This window comes from Neofelis nebulosa, chromosome 11, assembly GCF_028018385.1.
Source record: "Neofelis nebulosa isolate mNeoNeb1 chromosome 11, mNeoNeb1.pri, whole genome shotgun sequence".
Lineage (NCBI taxonomy): Eukaryota > Metazoa > Chordata > Mammalia > Carnivora > Felidae > Neofelis > Neofelis nebulosa.
In genome coordinates, this window is record NC_080792.1 from 94,549,783 (window position 1) to 94,566,461 (window position 16,679).

At 55.2% G+C, this 16,679-nt stretch overlaps 1 protein-coding gene across 2 annotated transcripts in view; it reads left to right on the forward strand.

The window, feature by feature from the left end:
- Positions 1 to 16,679, forward strand: part of SFSWAP (splicing factor SWAP) — a 70,447-nt gene that overhangs the window by 37,379 nt on the left and 16,389 nt on the right. For both annotated transcript variants that reach the window (XM_058691530.1, XM_058691531.1), the window contains exons 12-14: positions 3,512 to 3,742; positions 4,774 to 4,964; positions 13,612 to 13,877. In XM_058691530.1, coding sequence (XP_058547513.1) covers positions 3,512 to 3,742; positions 4,774 to 4,964; positions 13,612 to 13,877 — 688 coding nt within the window. The remainder of the gene's footprint in view (positions 1 to 3,511; positions 3,743 to 4,773; positions 4,965 to 13,611; positions 13,878 to 16,679) is intronic.

A 16,679-nucleotide genomic window follows, 5' to 3' on the forward strand; every position in this document is an offset into this window, starting at 1 on the left:
CTGAAGAAGCGTCAGAGTGTCCTTACGCGTGGCTGGGAGAGCTTCTTTACCGTAATAACTGACTCTGTCTTGGGGGGAAAACATAGGATTCCAGATAAAGTATTAAAATGTAAAAATAAGTTCAGTAATCTAAGCGTTGGAAAAGACTTTCTAAGAGTTGAAGCCGTAAATCATAAGGAAAGAATAGTAGGTCTGATGGGGGCAGGACCTGAATAAAGGTAAAGACAAATGTCAAAATGTCAATCGCTAACAGAAGATAGAGGGTTCAGATCCGTACCGTAGAAAGCGCTCATCCATTGACACAAGAAGACACTCACTGCAGCGAGAAAACCAGAGACAGAAGATATGAAAAGATCGCTCACAAAAGAAGAAAGATAGATGGTCAGTAAATACATTTTTAAAGTGTATCTTCACTGGCAAATGCTGTTTTTTGCCTCTCGGGTCGGTGAAGTTGGAAAGTAATGCTCAGCGAGGGAGAGGCTGCAGGGTAACGGGGACCCGCGTCGGCTCGGTGCAGCATGGGGAAGAGGCCGCCCGGTGCAGGGGCCCCTCTCCGCGCAGATGCCCTCCCCCTCGGAGCCGTGGCTCCGCCGGGTATCCAGACCAGGAGTTCATCACTGGGCTTGCCAGCTTTTAGAAATAAAACCTTGGCAATGGTCGTGGGAGACCGTGTAATAAATTGGAACCCCCAGACCAAGAAATAATAGTCCTAATTTTAAAAATGATCTTTATGGACACAGAGATGTGGGAAGATGCTGCCTGGGGAGCAGAAGCAGGCTGGAACACGGTCCAGTGTGGCCCCGGTTTCGTGTGTGTGCCCGGGAACCGTGCGGGTGACTTTCTCCCACATCTGCGCTGTGGTGGATCTTCTGTCCCGTCCACCTGTGGTTTCAAAGTTTTCCACAGAGAACGTAATGACTTGTGAAGGCTGACGCCAGCAGCAAAGCTTGTTCCCGTGCCCCCGGAAGTCTGGGGACAGGGTCTCCTCCACGCGCGCTGGCTGAGGACTTGCTGCACCGGCCCGGCTCCTGGCCACTTCGGTGCCCACGACAGCCCCGCAGCCTGCAGCCCGGGTGAGCTGCAGAGGTGGCCACGACGCAGACGTGCAGAGGTGTGGAAGAGAGAGGCCCGGCAGGCTTCCACCAGCTGAGGCTGGAGGAGAAAGAACGAAGCAGGTGGAAGGAGGCAGAGGCGGGGGAGGGGAGGCTAGCAGTGGGTAGACCGCACAGATGGAACCCGGGGCCAGAGCCGGGAGGGCTGGGGGTTCGTCCCCACCGCAGGGAGCCATGGGTGGCCGCAGCAGAGTCATCAGATGCTCAAGTAACCCTTACGCTGAGCAACGGTTTCAGAGCCCTCGCTCTCTGGCTGAGCTAGCACGGGACACTCCTTGGCCTGTTTCGCCTCGGTTTCCTCATCTGTACGTAGGGAGCCCAGGGGCGTCTCTGCCGGGCTTGTGGGTGTGAGGTGAGGCCTGCAGGCTGCCCCACTACTCCGTTTGTCTTAAGTCGGTCGAGAGTCTGTGCCCGGTCACGGGGTCTGGCTGCTCTTTGGCCTTGCAGCTCACATGCGTAAATACCAGATGTCCACAGTAGGCGTCGTGTTAGCACAGAAAGTGTTCCGGAAGCTTTCGTTGTAAAGTCTCGTATTTGTTGATTGCTGACCTTTCGAATTTGGGGTGACAGATGGTTTGAGAATGATCATTGTGAAGTTATTTTGAGGGGCGCCTGGTGGCTCAGTCGGTTAAGCGTCCCACTCTTGACTTCTGCCCAGGTCATGGCCTTGTGGTTCTTGAGGTCGGGGCGAGCCCTGAGTCGGACCGCGCGGATAGCGGATAGCATGGAGCCTGCTTGGCATTCCCTCTGCCCCTCCCCCGCGCACACACGCGCGCTCTTATTCTCTCTCTCTCTCTCTCTCTCTCTCTCTCTCAAAATAAACCATAAAGCTGTTTTGAGATGTAGTACTGTAGTCTCAAGTTAACGAGCAATTTTGATTAACATTTAAGTGAATTTTTTTTGCTTTTTAAGTTTTGCCAACTCTGTTTATTAAAGAGATCGTATCCCTGTAGGCAATAGTTAACGCTGTCGCCCTTGTTTCCTCACGGAGAATTTCAAGGTGTATGAGAGCACCCCACCCGCTCCCGCTGCCCAGCCACAGACCAGGCTTGCCCCTGCCGCTCACTGCAGCCCACCCCAGAGCGTTTTCGGAGGGGGTCCCCGGCATCGTGGCCTTTCATCCGTAAATGATTTAATGTATCTCCCGAAGATGGGACTGTTTCCAGCAGAAGCACAGTACCACGGTTAATACTGAGTCCCCAGCAGACCGTGTTTGTGACCCCTGTGTGCTCTGTTCTCAGGGGTTGTCGTGCATCGGGGCGCAGTGTGCAGTCAGTCTGAAGCTGTTTTCCATCTGACTTACCAGCTGTGCCTTTCCAAGCGTTTAGGATCTGGGGGTGCTCTCTCTTGGGGTGCTTGTGGACGAAAGGGTTATTGGGGTAGTTACGTGCTTCAAGGCCTGCGTGGTTCTGGAGCCAGAAGTGCAGACGGCGGGAGCCTTGGGGGCCAGCTGGGCCACCCCTCCCCACCTGCGGTCACCGCAGACGCATCCCTTCTAGAACCTGCCCTGTTCTCTTGTGGAAAATCCCGAGCACGTGTACAAACAGCGTGGGTGATGGAGCACGCCCACCCGGATCCTGCTCCCCCTCGGAGTTAGCTGTTTGCGCTGCACTTTAAAATTTCCCTTCCTTGTCGTTCACTTGAATGTCTTTCGTGAGTAATAATTCGTGGTTTTTGAGAGTGAAGTAACACAACGCAAGCAATTAGGTGCTAAGAACCAGCATCTCTGTGTGTCTGGAGGAGGGGGCTCCGTGAGTCAGTGTTGAGCGGGTAGGGGGACGGGGAGGAAGGCCCCTTCCTTTGGGCCTTTGTATTTCTCTTACTGAAGTTCCCAAACGTTCTAGGGGAGGACTTTGAACCACCTAAGCTTTCATTACAGTGGGTTGAAAGTCTTGTTACAGCTGCCGAGTGGTCAGAGGTGACGCCCAGCACAGAGCGGGCGCCCGGTAAACCGAAGAAAGAAATGGATCCCGTCACTCGCTTTGTGAGAAAAGGCTGCCGTGTACGGCTGGGAGTTTTTAGAAATACCTTCTTATAGCGGAGCCACATCATACGTCTGACTGGTACCAACTCAGCCACGTGCTGAGCCCAAACAAGAAGGAAAACCCCAAGAGGAAGTGCCCCTTTACCAGTGCAGCGGCCCTGGATGCCGCTCTGGGCGTGTTCCTCGCGAGAAGCGCGTGGCGGGCCAGCCTCCCCGCGCCCAGCGTGCACTTGAGCGGCCCCCTTTGACAACGCAAGCGTTGCCGCCGCCCCCAGAGGCCCCTGGGCGGGAGACGCGGCTGCACCGGGGAGGCCGCCCCGCAGCTGGCGCTCGCGTGGACGGCGGGGCCGTGGGGGCTCTGCTCTGTGCCTCCAGGTACCGAAACGTGCGTCACCGTGTTTGCTTTTCCCGATAGCTTCATTTGCTCCAATAAGCTTTGCGATCAAGGCCAAAGAAAATGACCTCCTTCCCCTGGAAAAAAACCGTGTTAAGCTAGATGATGACAGTGATGACGATGAAGAAGGCAAAGAAGGCCAAGAGAGTTGTAGCGGCACCGCAAACACGACCCCGGCAGTCGCCCCGCCCTGTGCGGTTGTTGAGGAGAAGCGGCCCCAGCTAACCCAGGAGGAGCTAGAGGCGAAGCAAGGTTTGTCAGCACGTTTTACACCTTCTTGAAAGGCAGGCAGTAGCACAGGACTAGCCTGCTAAGCCCGCAGCGCTGGGACCGAGCCCCCAGCCGGGGCACGGCAGGACCTGGGGGCAGCTGGTGCTTGGTGCACGCGGAGAGTTCTCTGTTAGAGCGGTGGGCACTGCCCTTCCTGAGCTCCGGGTGCAGTGCCCCCGGCGGCTCGTTCTAGAGAGTGCGTTGCTGGGGGGTGGGGGCCTTGGCGCTCTGGGGGCCGCCTCGGGTCGAATGCTCAGCCCGTGATCCCGGCTCAGCTGATGGACCCAACTAGGAGATACCCTTTCGTGAGGCCTTCTGCCCACAGACAGACCCTTCGAGAGGACGTGGGCCGGAGCTGGTTTCCAGACTGGGGCTCGTCTTCACAGGTCACAGCCTGGCCACCGCCGGCCCCCGACCACCAGCAGTGTGTGGGAGGGCCTCTCACAGTCTCTTACCCCTAAATAGGTTCTGTTTTGCGCTACAGCAGTTAGCAGTTCCTGTCTGTCCTAACTGGTTCCCGGACGTTGCTTTTCCTGCACGTGCACAGACAGGTGACACAACATTTCCAGGTGCCTCCTAAGCAGGCTCGGGCCAGTGCACGGGGTCCCCTCGTGCACGTACCGCTGCGCACGGAACCGTGTGTCGGGACGTGCTCGAACGCAGCGCCCCTTGTCGGGCACGAGCATTAGGGACCCGTGTTCACGAGAGCCTAAGGCTTTCTGAGGGTTTCATGACTCCGACTCTCCCTGGTGTGGGAATCCCATCCACCTTCCGACTTTGATTTTGAGGGTGAAATATTTAAAATCCTAATAGTGAGCATTATGAACTAACCGCCTCACGATTCAGCCTGCCTGATTTGTTTACTTATCCTGAAATTTGTGTCATGTTAATCTCTTAGAATAACCACGTTGTATCCCGTGACCCTTTGGCTGCTTGTGAAAACTAAGATAGCGAGGAGTTTATAGAATAGCACTTGTTCTAAACATCACTTTTTTTGTCGTTCGTTTCTTAAGCAAAGCAAAAGCTGGAGGACCGACTGGCGGCCGCTGCCAGGGAGAAGCTGGCCCAGGCGTCCAAGGAATCGAAGGAGAAGCAGCTTCAAGCAGAACGTAAAAGGAAAGCAGCTTTGTTTTTACAAACCTTAAAAAATCCCCTGCCAGAAACAGAAGTCGGAAAAGTCGAGGAGAATCCTTTCGGCGTAGAGGTAAGTGAAAGTCCGCATCAGCATCGCGGGTGAGAGCGGGTGAGTGTGCGTCCTCTGGCCACTCGGGTCCCCGGCCTGAGAAGGGGCTGTCAGCAGACCCCGCTCTTCTGCGGGGGCCGGCGTGCTTCCGCTCGGAGTTTGGGGAAGACCCCGTTAGGGTACCCTGGCGGGGGCGGGGGGAACACATTCCCCTGGGGCAGACTCGTCCAGCGCAAGACCTGTGACGTCTTGGGTCCACATCGGCGTCAGTACTTGAATTAAAAAAGAAAACAAGCTGCGGTCGCTCCCGCCTTTTCTGGGGAGGGCCAGCACCACTGCCAGTGTCGCCCTCCGTTCCCGTGGGCTCGCATGTCCACACACCAGCGTCCCCAAAGCGTCTTTTAGAAGCAGTCCTGCACTCTTTCCCTTCGGTTCCCTTGATGTTTCTGAGAGCCCAAGGCCGTTATTCAAAGTAGATCTTGGCCGCATGCAGCCGCTTGGTTTATTTGTGTCGCGTGGAAAACAGCTCACGGAGTTCAGGCCTCCCTCCTCCTGCTGAAGGCCGAGCCCGCGCCGTCTCCCCTCAGGAATCGGTCCGGAGCCCTGAGGCCTGGCGGGCGGCCTCAGAGCCGGGCTCGGCGAGGAGGGCAGGAGGGGTGGGCTCCTGCGGGCTGTCCTCGGACCGGCCTCGAGTGTGCAGAGGCGTGGGGGTGCCCAGGGGGATGCCGGGACACGGCCACCTCCGCTCCTCTCCCTGCACCCCCGAGGCGGGCCACCGGGTGTGGGCCCAGGTGCCCCCAGTCCTGGGCTTCGGGGAGCCACGGCCCTGTGGTGATGGGCCCGGGGAGGCCCGGGACATAACAGAAGTTGTGCGTGTGGCAGGGGAGCGGGCGCAGGGGGGCCCTGGGTGCACTGCCAGTTGCCTGCGTTGTCCGTTGTCCCGGTGTCGTTGGTGCGGCGAGTAAGAGACTGAGGTAACGGCCACCTGCATGTGTGGACTCAGCCGGTGCCACTACACGCTCGCGTCTGTTTCCCAGCGACGCTGTGTTGGAATGCAGACTCCGTCCCGGCCAGGATTCCTCGTCGGCAACGCGGTTTTTCCCAGCCTGCCGTGTTGCCTGGTCACGGCCCCCAGAACTCTCTCCCTGTGAGCGCGAGACAGGCTTCCGCGTAGGCTTTTCTCCTGTGTCTCTTTCTACGCGGCCTCGCCCACCTGCCGGGTTTCCAGCGTGTTTTACGTCTGCGCCACGTACAGATGGGTGTTTATGCTTCCCGTTTGGTCACCGGGCGGATCTTCTTGCGCATCTAGTGGGACAGATTGTGGGTCCTCAGTGATGTGAGCAGGAGTGCAGCGGTAATAGCAGATGGTAATAAACGTCTAAGTGCTTTGAAACAGAAATACTTTAATCACCTTGGCAGTTGTCATAACCAGGATTCAACTGGATGGTAATCTCAGCCGAAAGCAGCTTCTGGGGCCAGGTTACCCTGCCCGTGTGTCTGTTCTGCGCGTACCCCAGGCTCAGAGGTGGCACGCCCGACCCCCGCTGAGCAGGAGTAGGATTGTCTCATGCTGGGGACCTGAGCTCAGCAGGAGCAGGTGGCACCCCGGGTCTATGTGAGCGGACGTGCGCGGGACAGCATGAAGACACCGCCCAGAAGGCCCCGGGCCGGAACCCGGCAGGATTTTGCTGTGGCTCATCTGCCCCAGGGTGTAGCAGGGTCTGCTTTCGCTGTTACTAAAGCAGGGCACGCACGTGTCCCAAACGTTCAGGTGCGAGGGACAGGTATAAAATGGAGAGGAAGTTTGGTTTCCTTCTTGTGTGTGTTTCACGATTCCTATGGAAATTTCCATTTCTTACTTTTATTTTAGGTTTTTATTTTATAAAATAAACATACAGTTTATTATTACAGTTTCTCTTACAAAACTTTTTTTTTAATGTTTATTTTTGAGAGAGAGAGTGCACAAGCAGGGGAGGGGCAGAGAGAGAGGGAGACACAGAATCCGAAGCAGCTCCAGGCTCCGAGCTGTCGGCACAGAGCCCGACGCGGGGCTCGAACTCACGGACTGTGAGATCGTGACCTGAGCGGACGCCAGCCGCTCAACTGACTCAGCCCCCCCGGGCCCCCCTCGTTTGAGCCCTTTTGAAGCCCCCTGTGCCGTGGCATGAGGCACACTCCTCTCGTGTGCAGCTCTCACTGCCCTCCGTCTCCAGGACCTTTTCATCTTCCCAAACGAAACTGTCCCGTCAACCACTGATTCCCGGCCCCTGGCGCCCACGTCTCTGCTGTCCGTGTCCATCGGCCTGGCTGGTCCTGGGGCCCTGTGAAGGTGGGGGGAGTCCTACAGTGTCTGTTCCCCAGGGACCGGCTTCTTCGCTTCACGGAACGTCCTTTTTCCAGGTGCATGATGCTGCATCGTGTGTGTGCGTGCGCTCCATTTCATTCTTTGTGGGTTCTCACGGGAAAACGGATCTATTTCTGTGTGTAGGTTTAAATGTCGCAGTAACAGGACCGGACCCTACACGTTATCCTGGTTTTTCCATCCTCGAAGAGCTGTTTCTGTCCACATCGGGGTCGTGCTCGTTGAGGATTTACTGGACGCGTGACTGTCCGGCCTCTCCCACATTAGCCCTTAACCTGACCCGGTCAGTGGTGGGCGTGCACACTGTTCCTGGGGCCTCGCTACCGTGACCGTGACCACGGTGCTGCTCTGAGCCTGGGTCCTGTCTTGCACACTCACTTCGGTGCGCGTGTCCATGGGGCGGACGCCGGACTGTGGAAACACTTTTAAATATCTGCTTTCGTGCCCCCGCCAATGCCGCTTATCACCAGCCTTTGATCCTCGTCCATCTGACGGGCGGAAAGACGGCATCTGTGAGGGTTAGCTTGTGTGTGTTCGCTGCGGGGGTGCTGAGTGACTTCACAGGCCCGGTGGCATCTTGGGCCCCCGTCCCCAAGAGCCGCCTTCAGAGCCTCCCCTCGTTGCCTCCTGGCTGTCTACCTGTCTCTTTTCTGTCACCAGTGTCACAGACGTTTCTCTTTGTCCACTGGAGTCTGCACCGCTTGGAACTACTTTGGTTTAAGGAGCACGTGGCTGGACACGATGCATTCACCAAATCATTCACTTTGCCACTCATTGCACAGGCCGCCTTGGAGCCCAGCCCAGCTCACACTTGCACGTACCGACCTGCCTGTCAGGAGAGGGCACGTTATGTATCTGGGGGTAACCTGAAATGATGTCCTAAGGTGTGTTGATTGACGGGGACGGATACTAACAGAACGCTAAGTTTTATTTAAGTTTTGTGAGACATAAAGATCCACGCAAGTGGTGCTTAGAAATCCCCGTGAACGTCTCACTTTTGGAGTGTGCGTGTGCTCTTAATTCAAAATGAAGGGAAACCGGGGTCTTCAGTTTGAACCCCCCTTGGGTTATGCAGTCATCTGCACAGCGACAGCACACTTCAGGACACCTTCTAGACACCAGCAGTTTGTTCAAGTTAATGATCCTGCTGGGTTTACAGGCTGAACGGGAGTCTGCGAGGAGGTGGGAACAGGAATCAACCGCGCGTGCTGAGCCTCTGTTGTTTCCAAGGCACCGAGACCCTCCGGAAGGTGACTTAGAAGCCTGTGTCTTACCAGATGCCCACACAACCCCTTTTGTCCCCCAGGACAGTCTAGCGGGGCACACAGCAGCCAACACCAGACGAGCCGTGGGTGATGCCTGGGCCTCCGGGAGGCAGAGGGGCGCACGGCCTGCCGAGGGGAGGGGGTGTCTGGGTGGGGCCTTGAGGAACCCTGGTAATGAGAGTTGACAGGTTGGGGGGACCCTCCAGGGCCAGCGGCGCTCAAGTGGCGGCGGTGGGTGCAGCGCAGCGAGGCCCTGACCAGCACCGCGCGGCACGGGGGGCGGTTGCAGGAGCCGCGTGCTGGGACCAGACTGGGACGCGGACGAGCAAGAGCGGCATTTCCGTGGGAAGCCCGCGGCGGCCACAGCGCAAGGGCAGGACACGATGGCAGTCCGGGCAGCAGTGCCCGAGGCCGGGACCGCACAGAGAGTCCTCCGGGAGGGAGCCCCGCCGGTCGGATCAGGGCAGCTGGGTGGCTTCAGGAGAGAGGGCGCGCGCTGCGAGAATGACGCACAGCCGAGGTTTCAACGTGCGGTTTTAGAGGACACGATTCCGAGCCTGACATCTCGAGGCGTGTGTGGAATTGCCCCGTTTTATGGTTACTGTAGTGTCGTTTCACACGTGAGGCTTTATCTGGAGATGCGAGTTCGTCTGGTTTCGAGCAGCTCGTTGTGCCGCGGCAGGACGGGACTGGCTCGCTACTGAGCCGCTTAGCGGGCAGGTGCTTACTTCGCTGTGGTTCAGGGACTGAGCCGCCGCATTTCCGGGGTTACTGGAGGGGCGGGGCGGGGCAGGCAGTCTTGAAATTCTGTCCGTTTCTCACGGACACCACTCAGACCAGCCTGTGCACTGCCTCCCCCGTGGCAGCTTGCCCTCTGGTGCTTTTTGCTGGGGTGTTAACGTTCCACCCCCCACGAGACGGCTCCGCTGGCTTAGTGCTGCCCCGCGCGCACCCGTGGGCACCCCTCGGCTGCTCGTTGGCTCATTGATTGCGGTGCGCAGGGCGGCCTGGCCAGGTGCCTTCTGCAAGCAGAGCAGGGAGGTCGGGCCGAGGGGGAGGTGTGGCATCAAGAGGTATGCGAGCCAGGCGGCGGAGACTCTGGTTAACCCAGGAGTGGCAATCGCGTGCGAAGCCGTTACTTTCCAAGACACACGCTGTCCAGTACGGTGCGCGGCGGCCACTCGCCATCCGTGGTCATTTAAACGTAACCTAATAGGAATCAAATAAAATTCAAAATTCAGGTCCTTGACCGTGCTAGCCACATTTCAAGTGTTCAGTAGCCACACGTGGCTGACGGCTAACTGCAGGGGACAGTGCAGAGACGGCGTCCCTACCGCTGCAGCGGAGTGCGGACTAAACAGCTAGTTGTTTTGTTGCGTGGCTGCTGTGGTTGCCCGTGTCAGAAACCTGCCCTGCTGCCCCCACGTGGCTTCAGCCGCAGCAGCAGGACGTAGTGGGGCTCACATTCTGAGTCGTGAGGGCAGCGATGCCCCGAGGATTCCTCTCCAGGCACAGCCGCCCGCCGACCGGCTGTGTCCTCCTGCCGCGCCACCCACGGCCCGGGACCCCGCTCCACACTCCACGCTCCACGCTCACGTGGACGTTCTGGACGGCTCGACCTGGGTCGTGTGCTTCTCCCTCAACCTGGCACGATGACCGAGGAGATGGAACGTTCTGGTCTGTCTCCTGCTCAAAGTGAGCCTCCTCCGGTATTCGTGATGGAGGGGGGAGGGGGCACAGAGGGCCGGCGCCCCCACAGTGTCTGCACGGCTATGAGAGCGGCTGCCAGGCTGCGGAGGAAGCCGGCGTCCACTGCTCACGTTCTCCTGAAGGGGGTGGCCCGCTTGTCGGGGTCCCTGACACATGCCAACACAGAGCTTGCGCCCAGCACTTGCGCCCTGGGACCCGCTGCTGGGCTGCAGGGACTGTGCAGGTGGTGTTTGTTACCCTTTTAGTCCTTCAGTCTCAACTCTGATTACTGGGTTTCTGAATATTCTCTTGTTGGTACCTGTAAGCTGAGGTCATCACAGTGAATCCTCTCCATTCAGTTGGGCAGAGGCCCCCATACTAAGGGTGAAGGATAATCGTTTTATTAGGATAAGTAGATCTCCTGACTTCGGCTCGGGTCACGATCTTGGGGTCTGTGAGTTCAAGCCCCACGACGGACTCTGTGCCAACAGCTCAGAGCCTGGAGCCTGTTTCGGATTCTGTGTCTTCCTCTCTCTCTGACCCTCCCCCATTCATGCTCTCTCTCTGTCTCAAAAAAATAAAAAAAGTTAAAAAAGTTAAAAAAAAAAAAGAATAAGATCTCCTGAGTCGATTACAAGGAATGTTGAAAATGTTGGCCTGATTACCTGTTGCACCGAAAGGAGCAGTAAACTTCAGGCACAGTGGGGTACTGCGATCACAGAGAAGAAGTAATGATGCTCAGAGGTAGGAGTTCTCGGGTCAGCAGTAGGAATATAAACAGAAACCCCGCCCGTGAGCTGCCAGGCACCCTCCCTGTGTCTTGGCGGCCTGGTGCCTGGTGACCGACAGGGCCACATGCTCCCACCCCTCCTTGGAGGGCAGCGCTGAGTGCTGCAGCTCTGTCCCCTGCGGAGGTCCCCCCAGAGCAGGCTGCTGGCTCAGGCCGGAACGTCTGCCTCGGCTTCCCCGGGAGCCCCCTGCCCAGGCTCAGGAAGGACAGATTCTGGTTGTGGCCCCGCGCCCACTCGCCTGTCACACGGCCCTGCGTGCCATCCCAGGGTGCCGGCTGCCAGCTCCGTCCCTGGCTTCAGTCTTGCCCTTTGCACAACTTGTGTCCCTAATTTATCAGGAGTCTGAAAACACACCCCAAGCTGGTTTTCCCACTGCACAGCGGCAGAGTTGGCCACCAGCCGGCACACCCGGGGCCTGCCCGCAGCAGGACGTGGGGGCCGGGCAGAATCCCCTCATCCGGCCTCTAGAGCTGCCTGGCGTCCTGCACGGTTTCTTGCGTTCTCGGCTTGCAGTGCCGTTTATTCTGCCCAGCGCCAGAGCGGACGCGGGGGCTCTTAGACATGGAGGTGGTTTCCTGTCGGGTGTTGAGATGGGCTCCCTGAGCCAGCACAGCCCGAGCCTTACAGACATGCGGGCATCGCTGCCGCCTGGCAGGCGGGGAGTGAGGACCAGAGCGGGCAAAGCAAGGTCTGTGCCTTCCTCCCAGCGGCTCCCGGTTCCTGAGTTACTAGACGCGCAAGAACCCGCTTAGGCAGGGCGCTTTGGGAGCAGCGGGGGTCTCAAGCGTCTCGGGTTCTGCTCACCCAAGGCCAGGTGGGAGACAGAGCCGGGAATGGCCGAGGGGTGAGCACGTCTCTTTGGATGAGTGCCTTGCATTTTCTCTTCAAGACGAGGAAGCAGGATAGCTTTAGTAGGAAGCGCTGTCCTGGTCAGCCTTGTCCCCGCAGAGCACGGGGACGCAAGGAGAGGAAGGGAGTGGTTGCAGAGTTACACTGACCCTCCCTCCCGTTGGGCTGCAGCACGTGCCTGGCCTTGTTCCCAGAGTCTCCCACCCGAATCCGCAAGGCGCACGGTGACAAATCTCAGGGTGCAGGATTCTGTGCGTGTCTTGAGGTGTAGCGTTTAATGACTGCAGGTAAAGGTCATTCAGAGTGAACTGGAGAGTGACCCTACTCGGGGACCACGGGTGGGTGGCCCCCGAGCGCCAGGACAATGGGAAAGGAAGGTTTCAGGGGTTCCAGTTTTGATGGGTATTTTTTTTTTTTTATAAATTCGTTTCTTCATTTTACAATTTGATGTGGACAAACTAATGTCAGTGCAAGTGGGATTGCCGTCTCGTGTTTAAAGGTTGAGCACTATTCCGCTGTCCAGATGCACCACATGGAACCAGGACCCTGACGCCCGTTACAGAGTGCCGTGACATGGGGCCTCGGGCGTGCGTCTTGCACACTCGGGTGGATGCTCTTTAGAAGAAATTCCTAGAGATGGCATTACCCTGGGTGAGGCTCACAGCTGACAGATCGCCCACCTCCCGGTCTGTGTGCAGGTGTTCTTTGCAGTGGGGATTCTCTCTGCGTCGGTTCACTTGGATAAAGGCGTTTATGGTGAACAGGAGTCTGTCGAGCGTAGTCCTGTGCCAACTCAGCACGTGAGGAGCCTGGCTTGTGCCCGGGGGGTTGTCTGGGTAACGATTGCTGTGTGAACTGTGTTCTCCCCTGGGTCACCGAGCCGTGACAGGCGTGCATCACCACACGTGTGCAAGGTCTCCGGCACAATGACTTCGCTTAGATGTGTTGCAGAACCGTGACCACAGTAGGTGTAGTCAATATCCATCAACTCACACAGATACAGGGTGGAAAGAAGGCAGGGTTTTTTCTTTTGACAGAGTTCTTTGAATCAAAGGGATGTCTTTTCATTCAGATCTTCTTTAAAAATTATTTTCAGACTGGTGTAGAGATTCATAAAAGCCTAATCATAACTGGAGGCTTAAGAATCTCTCTGTTAGTGCAAAGTCACAATTATTTATGAAGGAACAAGTGCAGCTCTTTTCTTCAACAGTGTCCTTGGAGCCACGTTCCCTTCATCAGATCCATCACCGCCGGGTGGGGCTGGTGAACGACCATCTGGGGAGACCGTCGCTCATACGCTTGGTGTTTACAGAGCCACCATTTCCCTGGAGACACTGGGGTGCTGTTTTAGAGCCATAAAAAGGGCCGTGGTCATCTCGCGGTCCGTGAGTTCGAGCCCCGCGTCAGGCTCTGGCCTGATGGCTCGGAGCCTGGAGCCTGTTTCCGATTCTGTGTCTCCCTCTCTCTCTGCCCCTCCCCCGTTCATGCCCTGTCTCTCTCTGTCCCAAAAATAAATAAAAAATGTTGAAAAAAAAAATTTAAAAAAAAAAAAAAAAAAAAAGGGCCGTGGTCTTCTCTAGGAGATGTTAGTACATTATTGGTGTGAATAACGTGTGTGAATAATTTCAAGCCCAAGTTGAAACTTTATAAATATGCATTCACAAGTGTCTTGTTTTCCTTGTTAACATCTGGAGATTTTCTTTTGTTCCCAGGAAACCAGTACTGGGCCCTGTTCTCTACTGACTGGAGGCAGACCTCTGCCAACTTCAGACATCAAACCCCCCGAAGGGGCCTCCAGCAAAAGTAAAGACCCCCCGAGAGAAGAAGAGAAAGAGAAGAAAAAGAAAAAGCACAAAAAGCGGTCTCGAACAAGATCACGCTCCCCCAAGTACCACTCATCATCCAAATCCAGGCCTCGGTCCCACTCAAAAGCCAAGCACTGTCTCCCCAGTGCCTACCGGACGGCGCGGCGCTCCAGGTGGGTGTGCAGGGCGCTCGTGGCACGCGTCTGCTGTGGGCGGTGGGTCCTCCGTCCCCAGAGTGGCAGGCCTGGCGGAGACGAGCGAGCGCGGACCTCGTGAGTGCTCACGTGTGGATCAGCTTGCCAACCCACATGACATCTTTTCAAGATGTCTTTTGTTTAATTTGCAAAGCTCATCGACTACTGGCAGTTTTTTAAAAAATGGATTTATTTAAAGGTTACCAGGTCTTAGAGGCGGGCCCAGCACATCGGTTCCGTGTGTCAAAACTCACAGGGGTGGGGTCTTTTGTTTGAACGCGTGGACTTTCCTATGCTAACTCCTGTCGAGTGCATAAATGTAACGGAAGAGATCCGGACCGCTTGGGCTGTGCACAGCCCCTGCATGTGTGTGCAAGGAGGGAGGCCCGGGCGTGCCCGTCCACATCTCAGCTGATTTGTGTCCAGACCTCCCGTCAAGAGGCGCTGTTTAGCCAGAAGCCACCTTCACAAGGTGTTTGAGAAAGCATAAGATTTCAAGCCACGATACGAACATGACCCTTAACGAGTCACAGTATTTACTGTTTAGTACAGCCGGGGGTTTTTTTGGTCTTGTTTTCCGTTTTCCGTTTGTTTTTCGAGTGGTTTATAGGAGGTTTGGAAAGCAAACCTCTGGTTTTAAAACCTGCGTCTCACATTGCGATCTGTTAGTAAGTGTTGCTTGGACTTGGCTTGCTTTCTCTGGCCCGACGCTCGGGCTGGCGGGGTCTCGTTTGTCCGCTGTAACTGATGCTGGTTTTCCTTTCCAGGGAAATGATGGCTGCGCTGCTCTTTTGATGCTTAAAATGAAGTACGCTTGTGCACATTTGCCTCTGAATATATCCTAAAAACAACATGCTTTCCCTATTTTTACTCACACCAGGCCTCAGAGGCTTGACGAGTATTTACACTTACTTATCAACAGTGAAATTGCACTTGCCTCCACGATAAATAATTTTGATCCTTGGTGTCTGCGATTTTAATAGTGCTCTAGAAGTTCCGTCATCATACACACACCCCAGACACGCATATTCATATAGGCACACGCACCACACACGCCCATGCAGATACCCAGACACCCACACACCTTGCCATTTTTCCGTAAAACGAACAACTTTGCTGACGTGGTTTCTGTGTGTAGACGCCCCCAGGAATTTGTATGTATACAAAAGACATTTTAAAGTTTCTTTTTCGAGAGAGTTCTTTCTGACGAGCCGCCCTCCAAGCAGGAACGGAACGCGCCCAGTAAACTCCTGGCCGGCTGTCCTTCGCTGCAGGGCTCTGACGGTGGAACGTAACTGACTCCTCATCCCTGGTCTGGGGTCCTGTGTGTGCTCTCGGCGGCTGCGGGCTGTGCGCGGTCCAGGCTTTGCTGGCGCTAGCCTCCAGGGGCCCGAGCGTGCTTGGTGTTCTCGGCAGTGAATTGTTGACACGTGGAAAATAGTGAAGTTGTAACCGAATATTGACGTTGCTAATGAGACATCGTGATTTTTTCTTTAACTGTCTATCTTTTCAGGTAGGGTTACCCATTACAGACATAACATCTGCGTAGGACCCGCCAGGCTTGCTTCTTAAGGCTGGCACACACTTGAATGGGCTGTTCCGTACGGACTCCTGCCAGCCCCAAGTGCTCCGTGTTCCCACTCGTGGTAGGCTGCTGCGGTTGAAACATTTTCTTTTACGTGTTACGTGACTGAAGTTTTACGTAAGATGTAGAAAGTCAAGGTTACAACGCCCTTTTCTAGCAGAAGTGATCTGTATGTTAACGCAGGGAACGTTTGCGTGGCTGGGTCCAGGGACACGTTCTGTCCGAGGTATAGGTGATTCTGGGTCCCCAGAGGTGACTCACTCATAGAAGAATCTTCAGGTTTTTTTTTGTTTTTTTTTTTTTTAATTTTTTTTTTCAACGTTTTTTATTTATTTTTGGGACAGAGAGAGACAGAGCATGAACGGGGGAGGGGCAGAGAGAGAGGGAGACACAGAATCGGAAACAGGCTCCAGGCTCCGAGCCATCAGCCCAGAGCCTGACGCGGGGCTCGAACTCACGGACCGCGAGATCGTGACCTGGCTGAAGTCGGACGCTTAACCGACTGCGCCACCCAGGTGCCCCGAATCTTCAGTTTTGAAAACCAGCACGTTGCTTCTCAGAAGGCACAGTCATTACAACAGCATGGTGTTTAGTGTCTTTTAAATCAACATTGATTAGAGGAGCCTGGGTGGCTCAGTCAGTTAAGAGTCTGACTTCCGCTCAGGTCATGATCTCACAGTTTGTGAGTTCAAGCCCCGTGTCGGGCTCTGTGCTGACAGCTCAGAGCCTGGAGCCTGCTTTGGATTCTGGGTCTCCCTCTCTCTCTCTGCCCTTTCTCTGCTCGTGCTGTCTCTCAAAAATAAATTAAAAAAAAAAATGGTAAATCATAACTTATTAAAGTGTAAGATTTTTCTTCTGTTTTTTATTTTTATATCACATTAGGTTCTCTGCCTTAAGTGGAATAAAGAAGTACTCATATGCTTTATTTATTGCCTAAAAATAAGATTCGGCTTTAATAGCTTAGGTATTTTTTTTGTTGGTAATTTTTTTAATTTTGTTTTGTTTTGTTTTTTTAATTAATTTTTTCTTTTTAATTTACATCCAGGTTATTTAGCATATAGTGCAATAATGATTTCGGGAGTAGATTCCTTAGGGCCCCTTACCCATTTAGCCCTTCCCCCCCTCCCACAACCCTCCAGCAACCCTCTGCTTGTTCTCCATATTTTTTTTTTTTTTTTTTTGGGACAGAGAGACAG